This window comes from Anarrhichthys ocellatus, unplaced genomic scaffold, assembly GCF_004355925.1.
Source record: "Anarrhichthys ocellatus isolate YVR2014 unplaced genomic scaffold, GSC_Weel_1.0 scaffold30, whole genome shotgun sequence".
Lineage (NCBI taxonomy): Eukaryota > Metazoa > Chordata > Actinopteri > Perciformes > Anarhichadidae > Anarrhichthys > Anarrhichthys ocellatus.
Window position 1 is genome coordinate 4781986 of NW_022280060.1, and position 22394 is coordinate 4804379.

Here is a 22394-nt window from a genome sequence, read left to right on the forward strand (position 1 = left end):
GTCCTACCGTGTATAACTTATGACTTGGCTCGTCGCCTTTTGAACTGCAAACTACGTGACATGAATAAATTCACACTTTGTGATATTTTTGGCATTTGTTTTAATGAGTTTAAAAACACTGCATGCAAAAGCCAGACAGTCTGAGAGAACGGACTGTAAACGTTTCATGTCCTTCACATTGTAACACTGTAAAACACCACTACCCAGCCATTTGAAACCAATAACGGCATTAGACTCCAGCAGAACAAGTTCCATCTGATGAGTGGAGCTCCTCGTGAGGGGCCGTGTACCGCTCTACCTCCAGTCCTCAGGCACATCTGTTACTGTAAAAGACACTTGAGGGCCTCGACCTCATGGTCAAGTATAAACGTATTTCCCGCCAACATTGTATTTTAATTGGGGCAACATGTGGAAAAAAAAGTTTCCGCTTTCTTTCCCCCCCTACAAAAGGCTCAATCCTCCGATAATCACAGGCCAGTAAAGATCACCTACTTTTTGATTCTCCTGTTAAAAGTGCTGCTCTAGATGTTTCCCTTGATTGTCATCATGGGCGCTCAGATGCCTCACAAACTGCTCCTGTGTCATGGCTACAATAGGCATGTTGTTCAAATATCCAGTGTCCGTGCCTCTCTGTGATGGGTGTGTTGCAGGGCGTGCGACACACTGGCAGAGACACTCCCAGGGTCGTTCCAGATGAGGTGTGTGTGTGTGTGTGTGTGTGTGTAGGCTCGTTCGGTTTGCACCAGGAGTAATGAGCAGCAGCATGGGTAAGATAATGTGATTACATCCTCCGTCTCTCTTCATCTCTGTCTCATCTGGAACCAGCTCAGCACTTCAGCATGACCCGTTTCTGTGGCCCATTGAGTGCTGAGTGTGTATGAACAGAAATACAACGTATAGACCGGCCCGGGGAACAATAAGCAACATTTTCAGAGTCAACACAATATTCTATAGTCGTGAATCTTCATAAAAACACATTTTTATAAAAGATCATAATGGCACAAGAGACTGTCTGTGTAGACCAAATACTGTACTCCAAACAACAAAAAGCACATTTTCTTATACTCTCAGTATCTAGCCATGTTGAAAGCTCCAGTTTTATGTTTGCAGATATCTGCCTCCCACCCAATACAATGGAGGTGAATGGAGTGCCACTTGTGGTGTCCAAAGCTTTGACAAATTCCTTTAAACATCTATACAACATGTCTCCAGAACCAGCGTTCATTGTAAATACTTTCTACTTAAAGCTGTTCCTATAAAACCAGCTCCACCATACGGTCGACATATTTGGTTTTTAGTAAACTATTTTGCTGACTACTATAACGGTGGTGAGATATTCATGATGCCCAGAGGACTAAAGGACTTTACTGGCATCATTGTTCACATTTGTATTTGTCCATCAGTTTGTTTTATGACCAAATAAAAAGAGGAGATTCCCATCAGCTAATAAGCAAATGCTACTAGCTAACACGCTAAATTAAGACGATGAACACACTTTCTAAACAGCATGTAAGCATCGTCGTTATTAGCGTCACATAGCTGCTAGCATGGCTGTAGACTTTTGTCTTTTTTAATTGCAGTTTATTAAAATCTTTGATCGCCAGAGAAATTCCTTTCACCTCCATTGTGTTGGTTGGAAGGCACAAATCTCACTGAACAACATTTCCAAACTTGGACAAGTAAAATCCCCCCAAATCAGCATGGCTAGATACTTCTCTTTGTAATTTAGGTGAACCTATTCTTTAAGTTGTCGTTCCCCACAATCTTTGCTCTTAAACGACAAATACTGCCTGGATAAGGATGTGTTTTAGCTCCATTTGTCACTGAAGGCCGACACTTCATTACCTGTAGAACGAAATAACCTTGCTTCTTCACCTGACAAATCTGATTAGAATGGGCCATGGGAAAGACTATGTTGTGTTTTTACTGTGGAAGGCTGTCGCCAACACAGGCATCACTGGCTTTTCAAAGGCAGGGAGAGAGAGACGCTCTGCAGCTTGGATGAACTGGCCATTTGTGATTGGGGAAAAAACAAAAATCCCGCTGCAGGGCTTCATTCAAGATTCTTCTCAATGCACAAATCGCGTGCATATCATGAAATCCAAAAGCTGTGGTTTCTGCATTTTTCTGCAAAGTTGTTCTGAGGATGCATGTATGTTGGCAAGCTATGTTTTTAAATCATCTGGAAAAAGATTCCTCCCTGTAACATAATCACAAAAGAGGCCCCATAATGTGTGTGTGAGAGTGTGAGTGAGTGTGAGAGAGAGAGTGTGTGAGAGTGAGTGTGAGAGTGAGAGTGAGGCAGTCTGGTGTGACAAAGCAGCAAGCCTGGACCCAACCCTGGGTCTCCATTATAGAAAACACACAACCACACTCACATCACCTCTAAAAGCACATCATCCAGTAACATTTCAGTTGATATTATAGTTGTCTTTGTCCGTGATGAATACACCCCGCAGCAGTGTTGTATGACACCTAAACACAATCACCTTTCCTTGGGTACACTCTTACACAGCACTTCACTGCACAGCACAGAGCAGGCCAGCAGTATGTCATCATTAAGGCTGAAAAACCTCTTTTTTTTTTCAAACAGGGTCTGTGTTTGAGCTTGATCGTTTTCTTTCTGAGCCTGAGTAAGCTACAGTTACAGGTTTGCGTTACATTCCTGCACTACTGGCGGATTTTCTAAGTCAGCTTTGCTCAGCGGTGCCGGGCTGGAGTGAAGGCCTGCAAACCCAACGGCGCCAGAAGTGGAGACCAACACACTTTCTGGATCGTCAAAGGCAGCGGTGGGGAATTAAGGCAGTTGTCCCCTCGAGATTTTACACGCAAAAGACTGCAACTCTGATTTGTGCCATTGTCACAAGTCTCAGCCTGCTTATAGATCTTCATTTTCGCTGTTTCTTTTGTCGTCACATCTGATTATGCTGTGAGCCGTTTCACTGCTTGATGGCCCACTGTGATGAGGTATAACAAGCGGCCAATCAGATGCTCTCAACCCTCTACTTGGACGGTATGACGACAAGCGGAGGCCCTCTCCTCGGCCTCCACATCAGAACCTGGGCGTCGTTGGCGTTGGGCCGCCCCATGGCGTTGGGAGGGATGGGCTCCATGCGGCTCAGCACCCGCGGCTGGTCCTGGTGCACCCGGCCCACCAGTCGGGCCCTGGTGCCCAGAGGCAGGGACGGTTCCACCGCGACGTCGACCCTCATCCTCCACTTGATGGTGTGGAGCAGGATCTTTTCCCTGGACGTGGTGTTGAGCGCCACCAGCCAGGTGGTGAAGCTCTGGTCTCTTTTGATGTTAGTCAGTAAGGGCGTGTTGGATTCGCTGACCGGCACGGCCCAGGTGACGCTGGGGTAGAAATTGTCATTCATGCTGACGATGAAGCGCGATGGCTTGGAGGTGGGGCCGACTATGGTGACGGTCTCTGTGGTGTTTCCGTACCAGGGGTAGCTCACACCGTCTGAGTCGCTGATGGCCCTCACCAGGCCTTCTCGTAGCTGAGGCAGCTCCCAACTTGACCTGAAAGGAGACAGACACCATCACTTGAGGTCCTGATTGAATACTTATTATTTTTAGTACGTACAGCAGCTGCCCTTACAAAGCACTGTTACATGCAGGATGCATTCAATAGGGACTGCGTCATAACACCTTGAACCTTCTTGCTCATTTCTCTGCTGTGCAGAGGATTGTGGGTCAGAATAGCAAGACAAGCATGCTGGCTTGCATACTGTAAAATCTGACCAGATGCAGTACATCCTGGTATTTTTGGCAAACTGCACTTAACATACTATGTATTGGACCTTTCAAATCTTTCTCTGGCATATAGTATGGGTATTGGAAGGCACAGAGTGAAACAAAGACATTTTTGGGTAGTCTAACTTTGTGCCAAAGGATAGTGATATTCTATATTTTGAACAAATCCCATGAAAAGACCGAAACCAAAAATGAATTGATCCCTCTAACAATTATTGTTATTGTGTGTAGCCAAAGCTGGATATAGCTTACAGCACTGCAGCAAGGTGAGTATTTAAACTACTGGAGGTCAGCAGACAGAAGATATTTCACTGCTGTTAAGTTTAAGCTGCAGGTACATTCTCCGACATCATTCAAAGGTCAGACCTACAGATGAACGATACACATTTTTTGAGCTTCTCATCCGATAATAGAAAATAATTAATCCTGACGTTAAAGAAACTCCCTTTCACTAGTGCTTGTTGATTAGTCAATCATAAGAAAATAATACAACTATTTTGTTAATTAATTTTGAATTATATCATTAATTCATGTAGGGTATTTATCAGTTTAACGGTCTGAGGCTCTCAAATGTGTTTTTCTTGCGTTTCTCTGTGAATTGGTACTTTTTGAGACTATTTTGCCAAATCAAGCAATTCAAAGATGTCATTCGTGTCAGCCTTCCTTTCACAGCAAGACACATTAATACATGAGCTGCCAGTTCATTTTCACCCGATGGCACCTCCACTTTTTACAATTTTGGAGGTGAGGTGACTCTTTAATTCACATGTGGATAAGGGATTGCTGGTATACTCGTGTTTCTGAGGTGTGAAAAGTTGTACGTTTTTGCAGAAACAAGATAATTTAAGAAAGGCTTTAAAATTCTTATCCAGACACCAGCTGGCAATGAGACTACAACAGCCGCCTGTAAATGATATCTAGTGGTTCAGTATGTCAGTGGATTATCATCATCTCTTTGTTGTGCCAAACAGTTTTTGTCATCTGGTGTCCCCCTTCCATCTATGTGTTGTGCTTTCATGTCCAATCCTAAAACCCCAATCTCTCACCCCTAAAACCACCCACTCCCTAAACCCAGCAGGATTAAACACCCCCTTACATATGCCCTCCAGATAACGTGTGTGTGTGTGTGTGTCGTCGGGGTGTGGGGGAGGACATGTCTCCGTGGGCACAATTTGAATGTGAGAGCATCAACTGTTGTTTAGCTCCTCTAATAGCAGCTTTTCTATCTGGGTGCCAGAGTCACAGGAACAGAATCTGTCGGTGGGCGTTTGAATGAAGGAGGCTGACGAGCACAGTTAACCTGCTGCGTGCACAAATGCTCCTCTGTGCAACTCAGTGTGATGCACAAGCGCGAACGCGGTATTACAACGGAGCGTGCAAGCCAGCTGTATAGCGCACGCGCGGCACACTCGCACTTTATTCTATACAGTATATCCGCAAAAACACGTCACGAGAGTGCGGAATGGGGGACACAGGTGACAGAGGCGTGAACTCACATGCCGACGTCTCCATAGGTGTTGTAAAACTCCATCTGGGTGCACGCCTGGATCCAGCCCACCACCCATGTCTCATTGCGAGGAAGGGGGGGCATCACAATCCGCGCCGAGGCTTTGAAATAGGGCGTCTTGTACCGAAGCACTATGGGCGAGTTCTCCTCGATGACGGTCGGGCAGTGGTCTATGGTGGCGGACAGGTCGTACACCACGATGTTCTCCCGTTTGATGCGCGACTTGTTACAGGCGATGCTCTGGATGCAGCCCATGGCTGTGCAGGTGAAGGTGACGGTCAGGAGCAGCCAAGTGAGCCTGCCAGGCCGGGGGAACCGCGCTGCTAACTGGGACTCGACCAGTATGAACACTATGAGGCTGTGCATCAGACGAAACTGTAAGGCAAAGGTGGGTGCTACCACGCTGTAGGCCCAAATCAGAATTACAATAAGGCTTCAGTGAGATCACATGAGGGAGGGGGGCAGCTGGGTCCAGTGAGACCAGGACCCAGGTTCAATCCCCCTGGACCCGCCTCGCTGATGTATGGGCACGTGAACCGGCTCCAGGGGCCCTGCTCCGCGGCTAACCCCGTGCTCTGAACCCCCCTGGAGAGAAACACCCTGCAGGGATTAACAGCGTGTCACATGAATTTTTGACACGGGTCTGGTTGTATCCTCTCCACTCAAACGGTGCACACCGTCCGTCTCCGCGTGCCCCTTCCTCGAGGATCTGACCCGCCCGCGCTCCTGCTCGAACCCCTGTCCGTAACCTTTGATCCTCTTCTTCCTTCCCCGAGCTGTCATGTCACAACAGGTGTCGGGGGACCGGGGCACACCCGGGCGCCGGTAGGGGGACCCGGTGGTCGGGCGTCGAGGCTTGTTGATGCGGCACTGTGCATGAGATGCTGCTGCTGCTGCTGCCTATAACCTGAGCGGCGGCGGCGGCGTTACCGTCCGTCATGCCTGTCGACTCGACGGGAGGGAAACCCGGTGAAACGAACAAAACATGCGAGTCTGAGCATCTGTGACGGGAATATACAGCTTCCTCTCGCGGAGTTAACACGACACAGGCGGGTCGTTCCCGGTCAACACGAAGGAGAAAACGAGCTACAAATAAACCGACTGTCAACATACGTTATACATCGACGACACAATGACATTATGGCTAAATAATATTGTTTAAAACAGCGTCATAGTAACCGTGCAGGGCAGCGTATCCGCCGTGCGGGCGTCCTCGTCTGATGAAAGCTGCCCGGCTGTGTGTCGCTGTTCAGCCTGCGTGGTGCTGAAGATGCTGAATGGACCAATGAGCGGAAGAGGGAGACTGGAGGCGTAGGAGTGCCCGCGCGTCTGCACTAGTAGCCTCGCGACCTCTTTCCGCCAAACTGGAATAACGTGTTCTAATCGCATAAACGTAAAGCAGATAAGCCCCCCCATCACTGGATTGGCTGTAATTATATGCAGATGGGGTAAAGATGTAAAAAAGCAACAGGTATAGTGTTTGCTGCATCTCAGGAGGGATTTTTGTGATTATTTAGCCAAAAATGTTGTGCTTATAAAACACCACTTAATGTCTTATTGTTGATCCTTTTTTTTAACAATACAGCCTCTGTAATTAAATATAAAAAGACATACTGTTTCTCATTGTGTAGTCAGTCAGCTTGACCCCTTTCAAAATAAAACCGTCACAGTTTTGTCGAATCCAACTCGCAAAAAGGTACATTAGCATTGTCATGGGGTTGTAAATGTTTAAATAAAAACAAAATCTGGGCAATTGAAGGAGTTCTCATCCATGATGGCATAAAAAAAAATGGGATAAAAAAAGAAAGCTCTTGAAACAGTTGTCTTGTGGGGACATTGTTGTTGTTCATTCTGTTGTGTAAATACAAGATCCCTCCATATTTACAGGCAAGAGTTACACTGATGACCGAAACAGGCCTAATTACAGCGCTTATCTTTCACTCAATGACGTGAGCCAGGAAAATAAATTAAGTGCAAACAATCTACTTTACTAAATGTTGACTGTCTTTTAATGGCAGATAGAATGAACAGGTTGCTGAACACTTTACAACCAACCACCACCTAACACATGCATAAACACACACACACACACACACACACACACACATAAACCTCACATCATTGTCTTATATTAATGCATGCATTTATCCTTTAATGTTTTCATTCTGATATATGCATTTTATTAAACACACTCCTATTTTATTGCATGTAGGTTTTTAATGCAGGATTAACAGAATATAATTTATTCATGTTTTGTTCTTGATGCTTTTATGTTTTGTCAGACATTTTGTCAGTTTTAATACTCTGGTCCAAAACGAAATCATTTGTCATTTCAACTTTTTTTTATGGATGGAATGATAAACACATTATCTATAGTTTTTGAACTTCCAATTGCGTATATTTATTGAAATATGCCTACCAGATAAGTCATTACTTTTAAACATACAATGTATTTACTGCTATTTCACTTAATGAAAGAAATATACCAACTTGTTCAGACCGTTACCTCCTCCTTATAATTTGAGAGCCTCCACCAGATGCAAAAATCACATTTTCAGGAGCTACAATCATACACATTAATTAATAAAATAATGAGCTTTGAATCTATAAACACATTGATGTATGTTGTAGATTTGTTTTATTAAGACCCTACACTCTTATCTTGTGAATACAGTTTATATTACCACTTATATTATGCTTTTTAACTCTCAAGCTGCTGTAGCTTAATGGACGAAAAGCTGCAGGAAGAGTTTAAGGCTCAGCATCACTTCACAAAGGAAGGGTTTATTACAAATGAAGGACTAAATCCGACAGTGGAAATGTAATTCAAACAAAGAGTAACAATGTTTCAACGATACTTTTTTTTAAAAACAAGACAGTTTTACTCTTGTCGATTGCGGCTACAGAAGAAACTGTGCAAGTCTGTTGTCGTTCAAGAACTTTTATTTTGAAAGCAAACGCTCTACACTGCGCAGCATCGTCACTTCCGGGTGGCAGGGCAGACAGGCTGCTGATTCACACCCAGAAGTGAAACAACATCCAGTATTTATACAATATAAACATGTCGCTGTGATAAACCGTGGGAACTTAGCGACAGTGCTTTCTGGCAGGTTAACATGGTGAGTAGCTGCCATTTTATACTACTGTTAGATGTCTGAGAGCCTCGAAACTAATACTTCCACATGTGCTAAGCTAATCAAAGCTAATGGTAACTTGGCTAGTGGAGGTGAAGTTGCAGCACTAGTGCAGGGTTAGTGAGCTAGAGCACTTTTGACTTCATTGTAGCTAAATCAGACCAGTCATGTGTAACAAGCCTTCATTTTATTTCCTCTTTATAAACACGAATTACAACCAGTCAAGTCTAGTATCTTACATTATTCAAAATTATGTAAATAATCTAGTATTTTCTTTAATAATTTAAATAACATGTCAAAAGAATATCGCAGATTGTGAGAGCTCTAACTGCAAAAGTGCTTTGTTAGTCTTTTCAAAGGCCAAAACATAATTAGTTCATAATAATGTGGATACACATTTTTACAAAGAGTTTAAGTATATTCGTCATACATGATTCAGTTTGATTAAAGTAAAGACGACACTCATAATAGTAATAACAATAATATCTTGGATGGATTCATATTCTGTTAATTTTTAGGTGGGACTAGTTTATTGTTTTGCAACTCACAATTAGGCTAAATGTCAAGTCTTTGCACTCAAGTCCCAAAGCAAGATGGGCAAGTCCCAAGTCCTAAACTTTGAGTTTCGAGTCCTAAACAAGTGACATGAGCTCTTCACTAAAGGTAATCCCATTTTAACAACAGAGTAATAATATAATACATTTTATTGTATAATGTCGGAGTAGTTGAGACTAAATGAATTTGGGGAATTGAGTGTTGACTTGAATAGTGTTAATTTGAGTTTCTTCAGGAATTATATTGATTCGTTGCACACTTTTTAATCTTTGGGTTTGGGTCAAGGTAACGAGTATTTTCATGTCAAAAGGCTCAAGGAGACATGAAGTCACATGTCTCATGATTTTGTCAAGTCTAAAGTCGTCCACTGTGACTCAAGTCTGACTTGAGACCAAGTCACGTGACTCGAGTCCACACCTCTGCTGTTAATTCTCTCTGCGTGTTATGTGTTAACTCTCCTTATTTCCTCCCTGTAGGTCCCCACAGACTTTACAACCCTGATCCAGAGGTTCTATCACCTTCAGTCTGAGCGGGTGGAGACGTATCAGCTCTTCGACGAGTGAGTTTGTATCTAGTATGACCCACCACACTGTAGTTAAGTCTCTGCATATGTCTCCGGAGGATCATGGTCCTTCATTTCAGGCACATAAACATCTAAATTGTACGCCTCTTTCGTCTCTGCTTGTGTTGTTTACTGCCTTCCAGAGGACATGAGGCCTACTTGAGGACAGGGCCCCATTATGACTTTGACCACTACAGGCAGCTGGTCAATGAGATAACGCAGGCCTTCTGCGGCATCTCCAAGGAAATGCTGGAGATCAAGGGGAAGCTGCACCACGAGTTCGACAGGCCGGCCCTTTCTGAGCACATCGAAAAGCTGCAGAGCAAAGAGAAGCAGAAACTTGAACTGGTACGTAGACAAAGACTTTTATCTTGAATCCAGAAAACGGCAGAAAATCCCACTCCGTGACTTCTAAAGTACTGATAGCAGAGCCGTTAACTTTGATTGTCTCTAGATACAGACTAATGAAAATACACACAAACATCTTTCTACCAATAAACTTAAGAGACATGCTAATAGTTGTGAGGCAATTATTTAAATGAATCTATAATTAAGAGACAAAATGATTAAAGAGGGTTCATAAACAAGTAAAATCCAACTCTGTGTTTCCAACTCAGTGTTTAAAAGAATCATTTTCAATTACAAGTTCACACGTTTTGTTAAATGTGTGATACAGTCCCACAGTTTCACCACAAGGAGGCAGACTTCTTATGCAAAACATTGCATAAGCTCCCTCTTGCTCCAAGTCCTGGTTTCACCACCATCATGTTAAGAATTCAGAGATTCTTATTATTACGCTGGCAGCTCAAGTCATAAAAGTTTAAAGTACACGGAGGAAAACTACACGATGCTTCTGATTTTAAGTCAGTGACAGGAGAGCTGCTGTCTGTCTGTCTGTCTGTGACGCTCATCACGATTGGGCAGACCGTTTGAGATTTGTGTTACAACAGTACGCCTCGGTAGTTCCCGTATTCCTTAACGGTCCACATCTCGTACATCTGGAGTTCAGAGGTTGTATGAAGTTTTATCAACTCAACCGCCTTCCTGCCAGTAATGTCATAAAGCTCCTATTATCGTAGGAGTTCGTCCTCTGTCTCCCCTCCGTCCTCCGCTGATGAATGGTTTGCATAAATCTTATCTGATGTGCCTTCTCAACAGACAGCCAAGCTGCAGCTGGCCAGGCAGCGGGCCCAGGATCACCCGGAGGACGCGGACTGTCAAGAACAGATTCAGGAGATCAAGCACGAGTAAGAGCAGCTATTACCACCCCTCCACTCTATTACCACCTCACTGTGTTAGCTCCCTGCTGACCCAGCCACTCACTCACCATCAGACTGCTGTCAGCTCTGCAGGACTTCCTATTTCCTCCCGCTTTCACCGACTATCCTTCGGTTGTAAAATAAACTGTCAAAGATGCTCACAGATGTTTGTAACATAACAACTAATGTGTTTTCCAGGATCATCAAGAACAAAGAGGCCCTGAGTGAAATCATGCAGGACTTTAAGTATGACTCTGAGGAGTTTGATTGACAGGTGGCTCCCAGGAGGCGGAGACGACGGATCGGCTCTGCTGCAAACTTCCATCTTTGACTCCTGAGCTGCACCTATCGATCCCTCTCTGGCTCCGCCCTGCTCGCTGCAGCAGTCCTACTCCACCCAGGGGACTTTTCACATTCTGGCTCTGTGTGTTTGTACTTGTAGTCATGTGTTTTTGTTAATGCACACCTCAGCAAAAAAAAAAAAAAAAAAAAGAGAAAGAAATGTAAATACTCAATAATTCCTGGTGGTTCATTCCAGCTTCTTTGTTTACTTGATGAGTTGTATTTTTAAATAATAAAAAAAGAGAAGTTTGACTTTTTACTGTTTTTATACATTACAGAGTATTTCTCAGAAGCACTTTTGTTGCAGTAAAAGAATATAATTTAAACAAAAAAACATTAAAATATGCAGTAATAAAAATATAAACGGTATGAAAACGTCTTTAAAAAATGGTTTACTCAGACACGGTGCAGCGTCTGCATTTTACAGATTAAACACATTTGCTACATATATCTGAATTTAACAACATAAATGGTGCATATGCAACATTTTAGATAGCTCACAACTTGATGTCTGATTACTTTTTGTTGGAGCCATTTGTGTTTGTTTTCTTTAAGAACTACAAGGTGTCGCAGTTTGAGTTTAAAGTGATGCAATCAGCGTCCGTCACTAGAAACAGACACAGGTGTGTGACATGAGGGTGCAGTGTTTTGTTTTTACCACTCGCACGTGACCTATATATACGAAAGGATTACGTTTATTTAGTTTTTTATTTATTTTATGTTTGACTAAAGCCAAAGTTTACTTTGAATACGAGTTTGTTTATTTTGTGACAAGCTTAACGCACATTCACTCCACTCATTAATTCCCTCATTCGCCTGCTGCAACCCCAAACGTAGACCTTCAATGAAGCCCAAATCAACAAGTAAGTGATGCATGAATATTGTGGATATTATGGAAGCTAGTAGGAATCGCATGTGTCCCTTTATGCGTCAATTGAGCTTAACTACATGACCCATGACTGGTCAAACGGCTCTTTAGTGATTTCACGAATTTGTTTTTCACTGAACTTTATCTGAAACGATCGATCGACAGAAAGTGATTTGCCAGCTATTAAAGTAACTTTGTAGCAAAATGCCAAATATTCACAGTTCCAGTTAAATTGATTAGTTTTATTTTGGGCTGTTCATCAGACAATATATTATAAGATTGGCCTTTAGATTATTGTGTGTGTAGATCAAACTATTTGAGATTCATCAGCAACTTATTTGATAAAGAAAATAATCGTTAATGGCAGCTTTACTCTGAAGTAATATTTCCATCAGTAATAGCTGTAGAGACAAACTATCCTACAGGCCACACCAACCATAATCATAGCCTGGAGCTCTATAAAAATACTTGGAAGTGAAAAGTAGAGTTTGGGTTGTTTTGAACATTTTGTTCCCAGTTTCCCCCATTTGTTTTAGATACTTGCTGTACAGTAATGCTTCAGTATCACCTGACATACAAGTATCATTAATAAGTTGCTTATCTTACACAAAATGAGTAAACTGCGACGATACGTTTTTTTCAGAGTAAAAGTGCAGTTACTGAGGGCCTTAACATTTGTTTGTGCACACAGATCTAACAGACAGATTTGGCCAGCGGTAACTGCAGAAAAAGGCTGCATTGTCTCACTTCAGTTATCTTCCACTCGGGCCCTTTAAACTCAAGTTAAGGCTGTATGACCAAACACTGCAGTATCCCTCAGGCGGGGCTTTGGACCTCTCACACAGCTGGGACCCTCGGGGCCAGTTATCTGTCAACGTTTGAATGCTGTGCTTGAATTAAACACCGCAGTGGTGCTGAGCGGCGCTGCTATGAATTATCGCCTTGTAGAATCTGAAAAGACAAAAAGCAGATGGTTCATACTGGGATAACTCAACGGGAAAAAGCATGTCATTTACAATCATCACGATAATCGCTCCGTCTGGCTGCCACTTCTCTCTCGTCCTCTCTTTTTTCCTCTTCTTTCTTTGCATCATCTCTTTCTTATTCTCTGCGTATCGCTCCCAGCTCCCTTTGTCTCAAGGTAATCAATGGGAACCTGTCACGGTGTGTGAACAGAGACATTATTCAGGCGACAGCGTGTGCTCCGTAAAGCACAAAAACACTCGAGACCTCTGAGCTAATTGAGTCAGGTAGAGTGAGGGCTTCTGTGAGTTCAAGGGCCGTGCGGCAGAGGATGTGGCTGAAGCATCCGAACTCCTCGCAAAGTCACAAACGCAGAGAAGATGCCGAGGCTCTGCGTGCCATTTGGCCCGAGTTATTTTTGTGAAAGGGGCTCCTCGCGCCAAGAGAAAACAAAGAGAACACATTGCAGTGGGCCGTTAATTGCATTTACATTCTCATCTCTCTTTGTTGTGGTCCTCCACTTAGGATCAAGTCTACATCGTTACAATATGTCATAAAAATCAGAGAGATTTCTGGGCCAGTTAAGTCAAAAACCCCACATTTTACCTGATCATAAAAGTACGGGCTGAAACTTCACAGAGCCAGCCAGTTCAAGAGAAATCAGTCCTCTTTGTGTTTGTGAAAAATGCTGACCACATGGCAAAACAAAGGCAGGGTCAGAAATTCAGTTCAGGACTTCAATGCAGCAATGGTTGTTTGTGTGTGTGTGTGTGTGTGTGTGCATGTAGCTCAGCAGAGGTAATGAAAAGAAAGAGAGAGAGATTCTGCTTACCTACCTGGTTGCGCGTTCTGTGCGATTTCTGCAGCCACACCCTCCACTGATCGTACAGTTTGATCGACATGCCGCTGCAGCCGGACGCATGCTTGCGGACCCAGCCGAAGAACTGCTTGAGTTCCCGTCGCAGGGTGGAGTTCTGCTCACCGGGCTTGGGATCGCAGGAGCCGCTCGGCAGCCTCTCTGGGAGAGGAGGAGGAGGAGGGGGGGGGGGGGGGGGGGGGGGGGGGGTTGGTGGAGAGGGAAGAAAGGAAGAGGTAGTGAGGAGGGAGGATGAGAGAACAGCGTCAAGGTTATAGTTAGGACGCAGGTGGAAGGTGGTGTATAGATTATGCACCAGCTGCTTAATGTGCCAGCATGGATGTGACTGACATGGTCACATGTTCTAGTCAATGTTTTTTAGGTGTAAACACCAAAAGTACGATAAAAATCAAGTTAAAACCACCAAAAAATGATGAAAAATACAATTCACTCTAAATAAATATGTTGTGGAGCTGCAAGTGATCCTTTTCCCTTCTGATTAATCTATCTCATTGACTTATTATGGTTTGTAATGTTTTAATTGTTCTATATGTACCCAGACTTCTCTGGAAAACAGTTCAGATATCGAGTAGACGCATTCATATCCCCCACAGGATGAATAGTGAGAGCTTACTATCTAACTAACTTACCCAAGTTCAAAAGGTATTTAGTAGGATAGTATTGACACTTTTCTAATATCCGTCTCAAACCCTAAGATAATGCTCTGGCATAGTATTAAAAATACATCTAATAAAGAAGCATTTACAGAAGCTCACCGCTCTTAAAAACAGTTGCTCAGTGAACATTTATGATGATTCATGATGCTTAATTTCACAAAGCGAGATGTAAGCAGTTTCATATAACGAAAATTATTTCTCTGTGTAATAATGCCCTAAACCGTGGACGTGATGTACCATACTTCTATGTCTGGGGAGGAAAGGCTCCTGAAAGTCGTAGGTCTGCTCCAATCAATTCTTTGTGGCAAACAACAGAGCCCGATAACGACTTCCTCCCTTTTGGGAGTAAATACCGCATAACCTATGTAACTCATTATCTGCTCCTCCTGCCCCCAAACCTGCTTCCACTCAAGCTTTATAGGTCCTGTGTGTGCCGCAGACAGACAACCAGCTTTTTAACTTGATCAATCTTTGAAGCCGACGACAAAAATCTATCAAAATGTCCCCTGGCTTTTTGCAGTCCCTTCTAATCCTCTGCTGGGAGATCTCTATCGAGGTATCTAGCCTATTGATGTTTGCTTTCTCCTGAGTCACATGCGGTTTGCATCTGCTTATCCAGGATGTTGAAACGGGGATAAGGACATTGTTTTTTCTGGCAATGAAAGGTTGATTATTAGAAAGGAACGAATGGTCAAGATTTATGGGCATCACAGATGTTTGGGAAGCATTTAAAAGCCATTTAAAGACACGAGACGGACTATGAAAGGAAAGACTTCACTTATACATTTGGTGTTGATTGTAGAGAGTACACAGGATCTCTTTTGTTCATTCAATCTTGTTTAAAAAAAAAAAAAAACAATTCTCCACAATGTACTCACCATTGCTGGGTGTGGAGGCGGCAGCCGGGTGGCTCCAGTAACTCCAGATGCCGGGCTTCCTGGAGCCGTAGATGCCCACTGGATTGCACCTCACCTGAACGAAATAGACGGTACCGGACCGGAGGCCCGCCAGCCGACAAGACGTCTGGTTACCAACATCATCCACCACCTGTGAGAGGGAACAGAACAAAAGAGAGGATGGAATAAAAACAGTAGTAGAAGAGTCAAAATCCTTCTTAATTCAAAATATACAGACATTTTCTGCATCTTTTCTCAGTGTTTCAGTTTTTTTTTCCATCTGCCTATAGCACAGCTGAAAAGGACATTTGATGAACCCTTTATCTGACGTTTGCATTTTGAATGTTGTCTATATATTTAAAGACATTTTAGCTTGATCTTCTCATTCAATACTGAATCCGTAACTCAAAGAATACTGCAAGTACCAACACAGCGGAGACAAAATATTAAAAAGGAGCTGTGGACAAAAAAAATATCATAGACGCAATTTGAAAGAATTCAAGTTTCCTAAAGCTTCACCACTGCACTGCTGGATGAAAGCCAGTGTTCAAAATGTACCAGCAAAGAATCAAGCAGCAGTCAAGGTTTTTTTTTACAGAAGTGCTATTTGCTTTGTAATGAAAGCCACATGCAGGAGCCTGAGCGATGCAGCAGGAGCGACTTTAATGTTCATCATTTAATGGATCAGGCAACGCTGCACCTCAAATATTTCCACAGCTGCCTCAGAGGTGTCACAGCGACAGACAAAGTGTGCGTAGGCTGCAGGTTTGTGTGTGTGTGGACCACCTTCCATTCAGTGCTATCCTCCAGTCTGTAGCGTATCTGGTATTTGGCCTGAAACAGGATGTCCTTGAGCTCGGGGGGGCTGGCCCAGCGGACCGTCAGCTGGTCCTCAAGATCGCCGACACGACTCACCTGCACGTTGGCAGGAGGGTCAGTGGTCACTGCACGGATGAGGACGAGTGTAAAAAGTTAGTATACAGCAGCTGTACAGTCATCAGGGCAAGGATACAGGATACAAGAGGTTTAAATAACCTCTTCAGAGAGATGAAACCTGCAGTGGACATTTTACTACAACACTGAGGGCAGACAAACATCATACCTCATCATTCTTTATGAAGAGGATTATCAGTTCTCAGCCAGCAAATTGCCGTCTGTCTCAAATACAAGTTTAATGTAGTCTTTATTTCCTGACGAACACAAAGTTTTTAGGAGTATTTCGTATCCCTGGCAGAGATCATCGAGGTAGTCAAAATGCACTTTGGCTGCAAGGGGCCAGGGTAGGATGAAAGGGAGGAGAGTGTCCGGTTTGGGGACCTCAGAATTGTGTCTCTGCTCTTTGCAGATGATATGGTTCTGTTGGCTCCTTCAGAACGTGACCTTCAACACACACTGGGGCGGTTTGCAGCTGGGTGTGAAGAGGTTGGGCTGGTAGTCAGTACCTCCAAGTCGGAGGCCATGGTTCTCTGCTGGAAAACGGTGGATTGCACACTACGGGTTGAGAAGGAGTCACTGCCCCAAGCAAGGGAGTTAAAGTATCTCAGGGTCTTTGCTCATGAGTGAGGGTAAAATAGAGAGTGAGATGGATGGGCGTTTTGGTGCACCGTCAACAGTGATGCAGGCGTTGTTCTGGACCGCTCCGGTGAAGAGTGAGCTGAGACGGAATGCAAAGCTCTCGATTTATCAGGCCATCTATGTTCCGACTGGGCCAACTGGTAAGAGGCCCCGGGGTAGACGCAGAACACGCTGGCGGTATTATATACCTCGCCTGGCCTGGGAACGGGCTTGGGGTTCCCAAGGTAGAGCTGGGAAGCGTTGCTGGGGACAGGGACATCTGGAATATCCTGATAAGACTGCTGCTCACGCAACCCAGCCCAGGATAAGCAAAGAAGAAAAAGAAAAAAAAATGGAGGGATGGAACTTAAAAGTGCTGTCACCAAAACCAGTGCGGGGTTCTAGGGATGACGTACCCAATTTGTCCGCATGATCGGATGTTGTTATAGTTTTGGGCAACAGTAGAGAACGTAGACAAGGAAGTAGGTTATATACAAAAGAATGTACCAACGTTCCATTCTTCACTTGTATAAGGAGTGCAAACCAACATTCTCATACAAACTGCAATGTTCGAAATGTGTCGTAACAATGAATGCAAACATAAACACATCGAGTGAATAATTGCCAGCTGTGAGCAAAGGAAATACAAATACATTAACCTGTTTTACACAGATTTACACAAGAGAATAATTATTAAATAAAAGGTTCCACATTGGAAGGCAAGGGAATGAATGTTCTATCGAGAAGAGTACAGAGTGTTGTTCCCTCAGTCAAACATTTTACCGACTGCAATAAAAAGGTTGCAAACAAATTAAGGGCTTTGAAAAAGAGAAACACGGAGGGAAAGATAAAAGGGATGGCAGAACAAGAGATAAAGAGAGGAACTTATTAAAGAACTTGTAAAAGTGTTCCTGTTTGTGACCTCCTGCCTCAGATATCCTTCACTGCTGGTGCGTGCAGGACGCTGTTTTTCAGTTTTATTTGTTCTTTTGCATTCAGCTCAAGGGTGAGAGGGAAACCAAGCCAGAACAAATATACTCCCAGCTTATTGTTTCCGTTATTGGGGCAATGCAATGCATCATACATATGGCAACGCTCCTCCTTCTCCTCCAACCCACTCACAGCTCCAACGTATCTGTTCCTCAGTGTGCAGTGAGGATGAATGGTCGGAGAGGATGCCCAGTCACGGACAATAAACACTGCTTTCAAAATGTGGCACTCGGCTTGCTGGAGGCATCAACTCGACGCTATCACACAAAGCACTGGAGAAATTGTACGATATACCCGTCGTCGCTCGTACATTGTAACCTTAAATTTCTCGCTAAGAAACCTGCGAAGCCTTTACCAGAGACGCATCGGAAGTGAGGTTTAACTTTTACAACACAACAGTTTCTTTGAGAGAAGCAGCCTGAACACATAATGGGTTTACAGAGGCGGGTTGGAGAGAGCGAACCATAAAAATAAATCCCCCTCTCCCCTAACGACGTGTGTTAGCCATATGCAGGAGGCCTGCAGACAAATGGAACAGACGAAAGGACAAGAAAGCAAAAGGGAGGAAAGGATCGGAAAAAGGCAACATCCTCAAAAACTTTTGCTTACCCACCTACATCGAGGATGTCCAGGCTGGTGATGTCAGAGGTGGCAGAGCCCAGCTGATTGGCTGCCTCCACCCAGATCTCATACGGGGTGAAGAGGGCGAGGTTGCGGGGGATGTAGCAGGAGTAACGCTGCTTCCCTGTGCTGTAAATTTCACACTCCTTCTCTCTCCCATACCACCTGGACAGAAACAAACACCAAAATAAACTCTGACGTTTGTTTCTGAAGAGGCAGACTGACTATTTTGCACAGTTAAGTACACGTGAGTGAAACAGCAACGCCTCTGAGCGTAGTGGGTTTGTTGCAGATGGTAAACTATACGCGGCACTAATGCATTTATTGCTAGTCTACCTGCATGGTGTCGGACGAGGTGAGCACCTGTGAGCTGCAGCAGGTCTGGGGCGCTCACCTCAATTTGTACTTGAGGGTGTATTTGGTTCGGACGTGGGTCTCACCCCGCCCCCCCGGGCTCCACTTGCAGCTCAAGTCCTTTGTGTTGTGGGACCAACATGTTAAATTGACTGGCTTTTCTGGAGGCCCTGGAGGGGGGGGGGGAATAAAGTTAAGACATATTTAAAAAAAGACAAGAAGCGGAAAAAAAGGTTTTGTCAGATCAATCAAGTAAAAAAGTGGCGTTGACGAGAGAGTAAAAACAATGACTACTTAGCGTTAATCTTATTTTATACTGAAATTTACGAGCGAGAAAACAGCACATGGCTAATTTCCTCTCCACTCATGAGAAGCCTTCACTCCATAAAGCAAAAAGCAAAATCAACAGACTTTAAAGCGTTACAGACGCTGTAATCAAGTACGCTTTAAAAATAGAAAGAGTTCACATCAAACAGTTCTGCATTTAACAAATCCAGCATGCTTGTTTGGATTGATTAGCAAACTACGACTTTATTAGACCGAGCTCACAGATGTGTTTTTCTTTTTCATTAAATTATACACACACACTATCACCTCCTAAAAGCCTGACAGCCAGCCTCCCGAGCCCAAGTGCATCTCAATGAGACATTTCCATATGACTGCACTGTCAGAAAATCCTCCACTTACTGCCAACATAGAGACAGGAACCAGCCAGGACGTGTCCATCTGCTCCGTGACACACGAGGTTGTCTCCAGACTGCTGCTGGGAGCCGTTGAGATTATGAAGTGTGACGCTCAGGGTGTTGGGGCTCACCACGCTGTAGGTGCTGCTGGACAGACTCATCCCGTTCAGGGCCCAGTACAACGTGCTGGCGTGGAGGCCCAGCTCAGGGCTCAGCGTGCACGTGGCTGTCAGGCTGGAGCCAATAGGCAGGACGGGATCCTGAGGGGAGATGACTGCTACTTCTGGGTGGTGGAAACACGCATTGTTAGTGAAAACACCTTTCTTTCTCTTTGAATGCACATTTACTTTTCTTCACATCATGCTTTTTGAAAGTAGTGCAAAATGTCCTTCACATGTTACCAGAGCTAAAGGTGATGACTTCAAATTGCTTGTTTTGCCCGACCAAAGGTCCAAAATCCAAAGATATTAATTTGACAAAAATATAAAACTAAGAAAATCTGCCAATCCTCACATTTAAGAGACTGGAACCTACAAATGTGTTCAACGTTTTTTTTTTGATAAATGATAAATTATCGATCAATCATAAAAAATGATAATTTAAATATCTTACAATAGACTACATGTTTAATCAACTCATTAGTTTAGAGCTAGTTATACTAATTATTGAATGTAAATATATTTTTAGTTCCTGTGATTTCACAGTTGTTTCCTCCCTTTTTTGCATGATTTGATTCTGCTATGTACCGACTACTTAACATGCACCAGATGTTAATTCATTTATATCTTTTTTTAAGGCTACAAAAAAATATAAAAGGTCACCAAAGCTTAAAGATGCAGTAAACATACTCATGTTGATTTTCTAGACCTTTCATTTTCATAGATGTGACACTCTCACACTTTTTTTTTTTTCCTGTGTTGAACACACAGTCAGTCCAAATCTCTTTCCAGCCGTAAGAAATCTTAGTGTTTGTGTGAGGAGTGCGGCAGCACTGCACCACAACAGAGCAGCAGCTCGGCGGCACATATTTATGACCCATAATGAAGACGATTTATGGAGCTTCAGTATAGGATCAGTCAGAAAGGTCACCCTGGTTGTGTCGGTAAAATCCTTGAACGCTTTTCCATACCACGACCCCTCTTAGACTTAAGGTTTGCCTTTGTGATTGATGCCCATGAGAAATGTTACCACTGGGCTCCTTCTCACTCAGAGATATGAGGGTAGAGTTTTATTAACCATGCTCTGGACAAGCTTTCCAACATATGTGCCACTGCGCTGGTTCCAGCAGCATCTAATATGAAGACTAATGTAAACGGATGAAAACTGTGTCGACATGCAGGAAGAGTGAGGATTGACCTTTGGGCCTCCGTGATATTCAATTTAAAACATGGTGTGAGATATAAATGAGAAAAATTACAAAAATATAAAACTAAGAAAATCTGCCAATCCCCACATTTAAGAGACTGGAACCTACAAATGTGTTCAACGTTTTCTTTTTGATAAATGACAAATTATCAATCAATTTTATAAAAGCGCTTCTTGCAGATTATTTTCTCAGTCTTATGATTATAAATCTGCATGGAAATAACTTTTATAATAACTATTATTATCTCTCCTGCATTTGCTTCATGCAACAGCGCTGATTTATTTAAATGTGTCTCATCAGCTACATCACCACCACGTCTAAAAGGTCCTGCTCTGTCTAAAGCACCATTAGGTAGACAATCGCATCTCATTACTCTCATGAGGATTCATTTTAGTGGACAATGACATCACCATATGATTAGGCTATATACGTATACCTATAATGTGTCCACCAGAAAGCACCGATAAGTTTATTTTTGACTGTAAAATGTCCCACAACTTTAGAACTAAAGAATCCTTGTTCATGTTAATATTAAATAGAGATATTGGCTGATATATAGTTACCAGATTTTTTTAAGGGACTAATATCAACAGTAATATTGGCTCAATTTTTACATTCATTTGACAGGTATTTAATTAATATATTTTTCAAAGCTGATATTCCTGTTTGGTTATTTTAACCATAAACTCCTCCTCTGTCGATTTTCCTGAATCAAAATCCTGTACAAAATGTACTATATCATTCTAGCAATATATCAATACTCTGATAATATGCATCTGACTTTCTAGAAAAGCCACCCTCTCTGGTTATCTATTATAATTATTATAGGTGATTGTAGCACCTGGGCAGGTTAAACTTGTGACAAAAACTCCCCCTTCATGATGATATTAATGAAGTTGATTGAAAAAAATTGTTTACTGGTTTGAAGCCTCCATACAGCAACTCAGTATGAGAACTCTGTCTTAAAGCTGACTGCGCTGCTTTAAGTTGACGCACCTATCCGGTGTGCACCGACAGAATCGCGGTAACGTGGAGTGGGTCGAGTCGGTCTGTGAGTCGACTAAAGTTTGGTACTCACGTATAGAGGACAACAGCACATGTGGAACCAGGAGGAGGAGAAACATGAAGGAAAACATGGTTCTCTCCGCTGCGCTTCCTTCACTCTCGCTCCTGTCCGAGCTTCCGGGACGTGGAGAGGTGGAGGAGGTGAAGTTGGAGGAGGAACCGAGCAGCGGCTGCTCTCAGACCGAATGTTGGCTCCTCAGTGGAAGTCTGGAGACCGAACTGACTGCTTTACTTCCTTTTAACTCCACGATGACTCTGCTGCTGTAACACAGTTCATACTGTTTGCTCCTCCCTTGTTTTCCGAGTAACTTACAAGTCATTAGTGCTGCTCAGTGTGTCCCCTCCCTGAGGCACACACACACACACACACACACACACACACA

General features: G+C 43.4%; 3 protein-coding genes across 4 annotated transcripts; 1 reads left to right on the forward strand and 2 right to left on the reverse strand.

The window, feature by feature from the left end:
• Nucleotides 1–2576: 2576 nt before the first annotated feature.
• On the reverse strand, nucleotides 2577–6513 carry fam78bb (family with sequence similarity 78 member Bb). Its single transcript, XM_031864102.1, has 2 exons — nucleotides 5256–6513; nucleotides 2577–3525 (listed from the first exon to the last, which is right to left on the reverse strand). The coding sequence occupies exons 1-2, from the start codon at nucleotides 5630–5632 to the stop codon at nucleotides 3003–3005; spliced, it is 900 nt and encodes a 299-aa protein (XP_031719962.1). The 5' UTR covers nucleotides 5633–6513; the 3' UTR covers nucleotides 2577–3002.
• Nucleotides 6514–7837: 1324 nt separating this feature from the next.
• Nucleotides 7838–11369, forward strand: rex1bd (required for excision 1-B domain containing). Its single transcript, XM_031864385.1, has 5 exons — nucleotides 7838–8385; nucleotides 9432–9514; nucleotides 9661–9865; nucleotides 10676–10764; nucleotides 10975–11369. Exons 1-5 carry the CDS (start codon nucleotides 8383–8385, stop codon nucleotides 11045–11047), a joined length of 453 nt encoding a protein of 150 aa, XP_031720245.1. The 5' UTR covers nucleotides 7838–8382; the 3' UTR covers nucleotides 11048–11369.
• On the reverse strand, nucleotides 11362–22211 carry crlf1b (cytokine receptor-like factor 1b). 2 transcript variants are annotated; one of them, XM_031864383.1, is made up of 8 exons: nucleotides 22025–22211; nucleotides 19585–19863; nucleotides 18938–19067; nucleotides 18536–18708; nucleotides 16165–16322; nucleotides 15361–15529; nucleotides 13786–13967; nucleotides 11362–12937 (listed from the first exon to the last, which is right to left on the reverse strand). In XM_031864383.1, exons 1-8 carry the CDS (start codon nucleotides 22080–22082, stop codon nucleotides 12914–12916), a joined length of 1173 nt encoding a protein of 390 aa, XP_031720243.1. In that variant the 5' UTR covers nucleotides 22083–22211; the 3' UTR covers nucleotides 11362–12913. The 2 variants fall into 2 exon arrangements, with proteins under 2 accessions (XP_031720243.1, XP_031720244.1); XM_031864384.1 differs by having other exon boundaries at nucleotides 13782–13967.
• Nucleotides 22212–22394: the final 183 nt, after the last annotated feature.

Coding starts and splice junctions, on each gene's coding strand:
- fam78bb (XM_031864102.1), bottom strand. CDS start 5,632: ATGCACAGCCTCATAGTGTTCATACTGGTCGAGTCCCAGTTAGCAGCG. Junction 3,526..5,255: donor ACCTATGGAGACGTCGGCAT/GTGAGTTCACGC, acceptor GTCTCCTTTCAG/GTCAAGTTGGGAGCTGCCTC.
- rex1bd (XM_031864385.1), top strand. Junction 9,515..9,660: donor ACGTATCAGCTCTTCGACGA/GTGAGTTTGTAT, acceptor ACTGCCTTCCAG/AGGACATGAGGCCTACTTGA. Junction 9,866..10,675: donor AGAAGCAGAAACTTGAACTG/GTACGTAGACAA, acceptor CCTTCTCAACAG/ACAGCCAAGCTGCAGCTGGC.
- crlf1b (XM_031864383.1), bottom strand. CDS start 22,082: ATGTTTTCCTTCATGTTTCTCCTCCTCCTGGTTCCACATGTGCTGTTG. Junction 16,323..18,535: donor CCTGGACATCCTCGATGTAG/GTGGGTAAGCAA, acceptor TCATCCGTGCAG/TGACCACTGACCCTCCTGCC. Junction 15,530..16,164: donor AGGATAGCACTGAATGGAAG/GTGGTCCACACA, acceptor TCCCTCTCACAG/GTGGTGGATGATGTTGGTAA.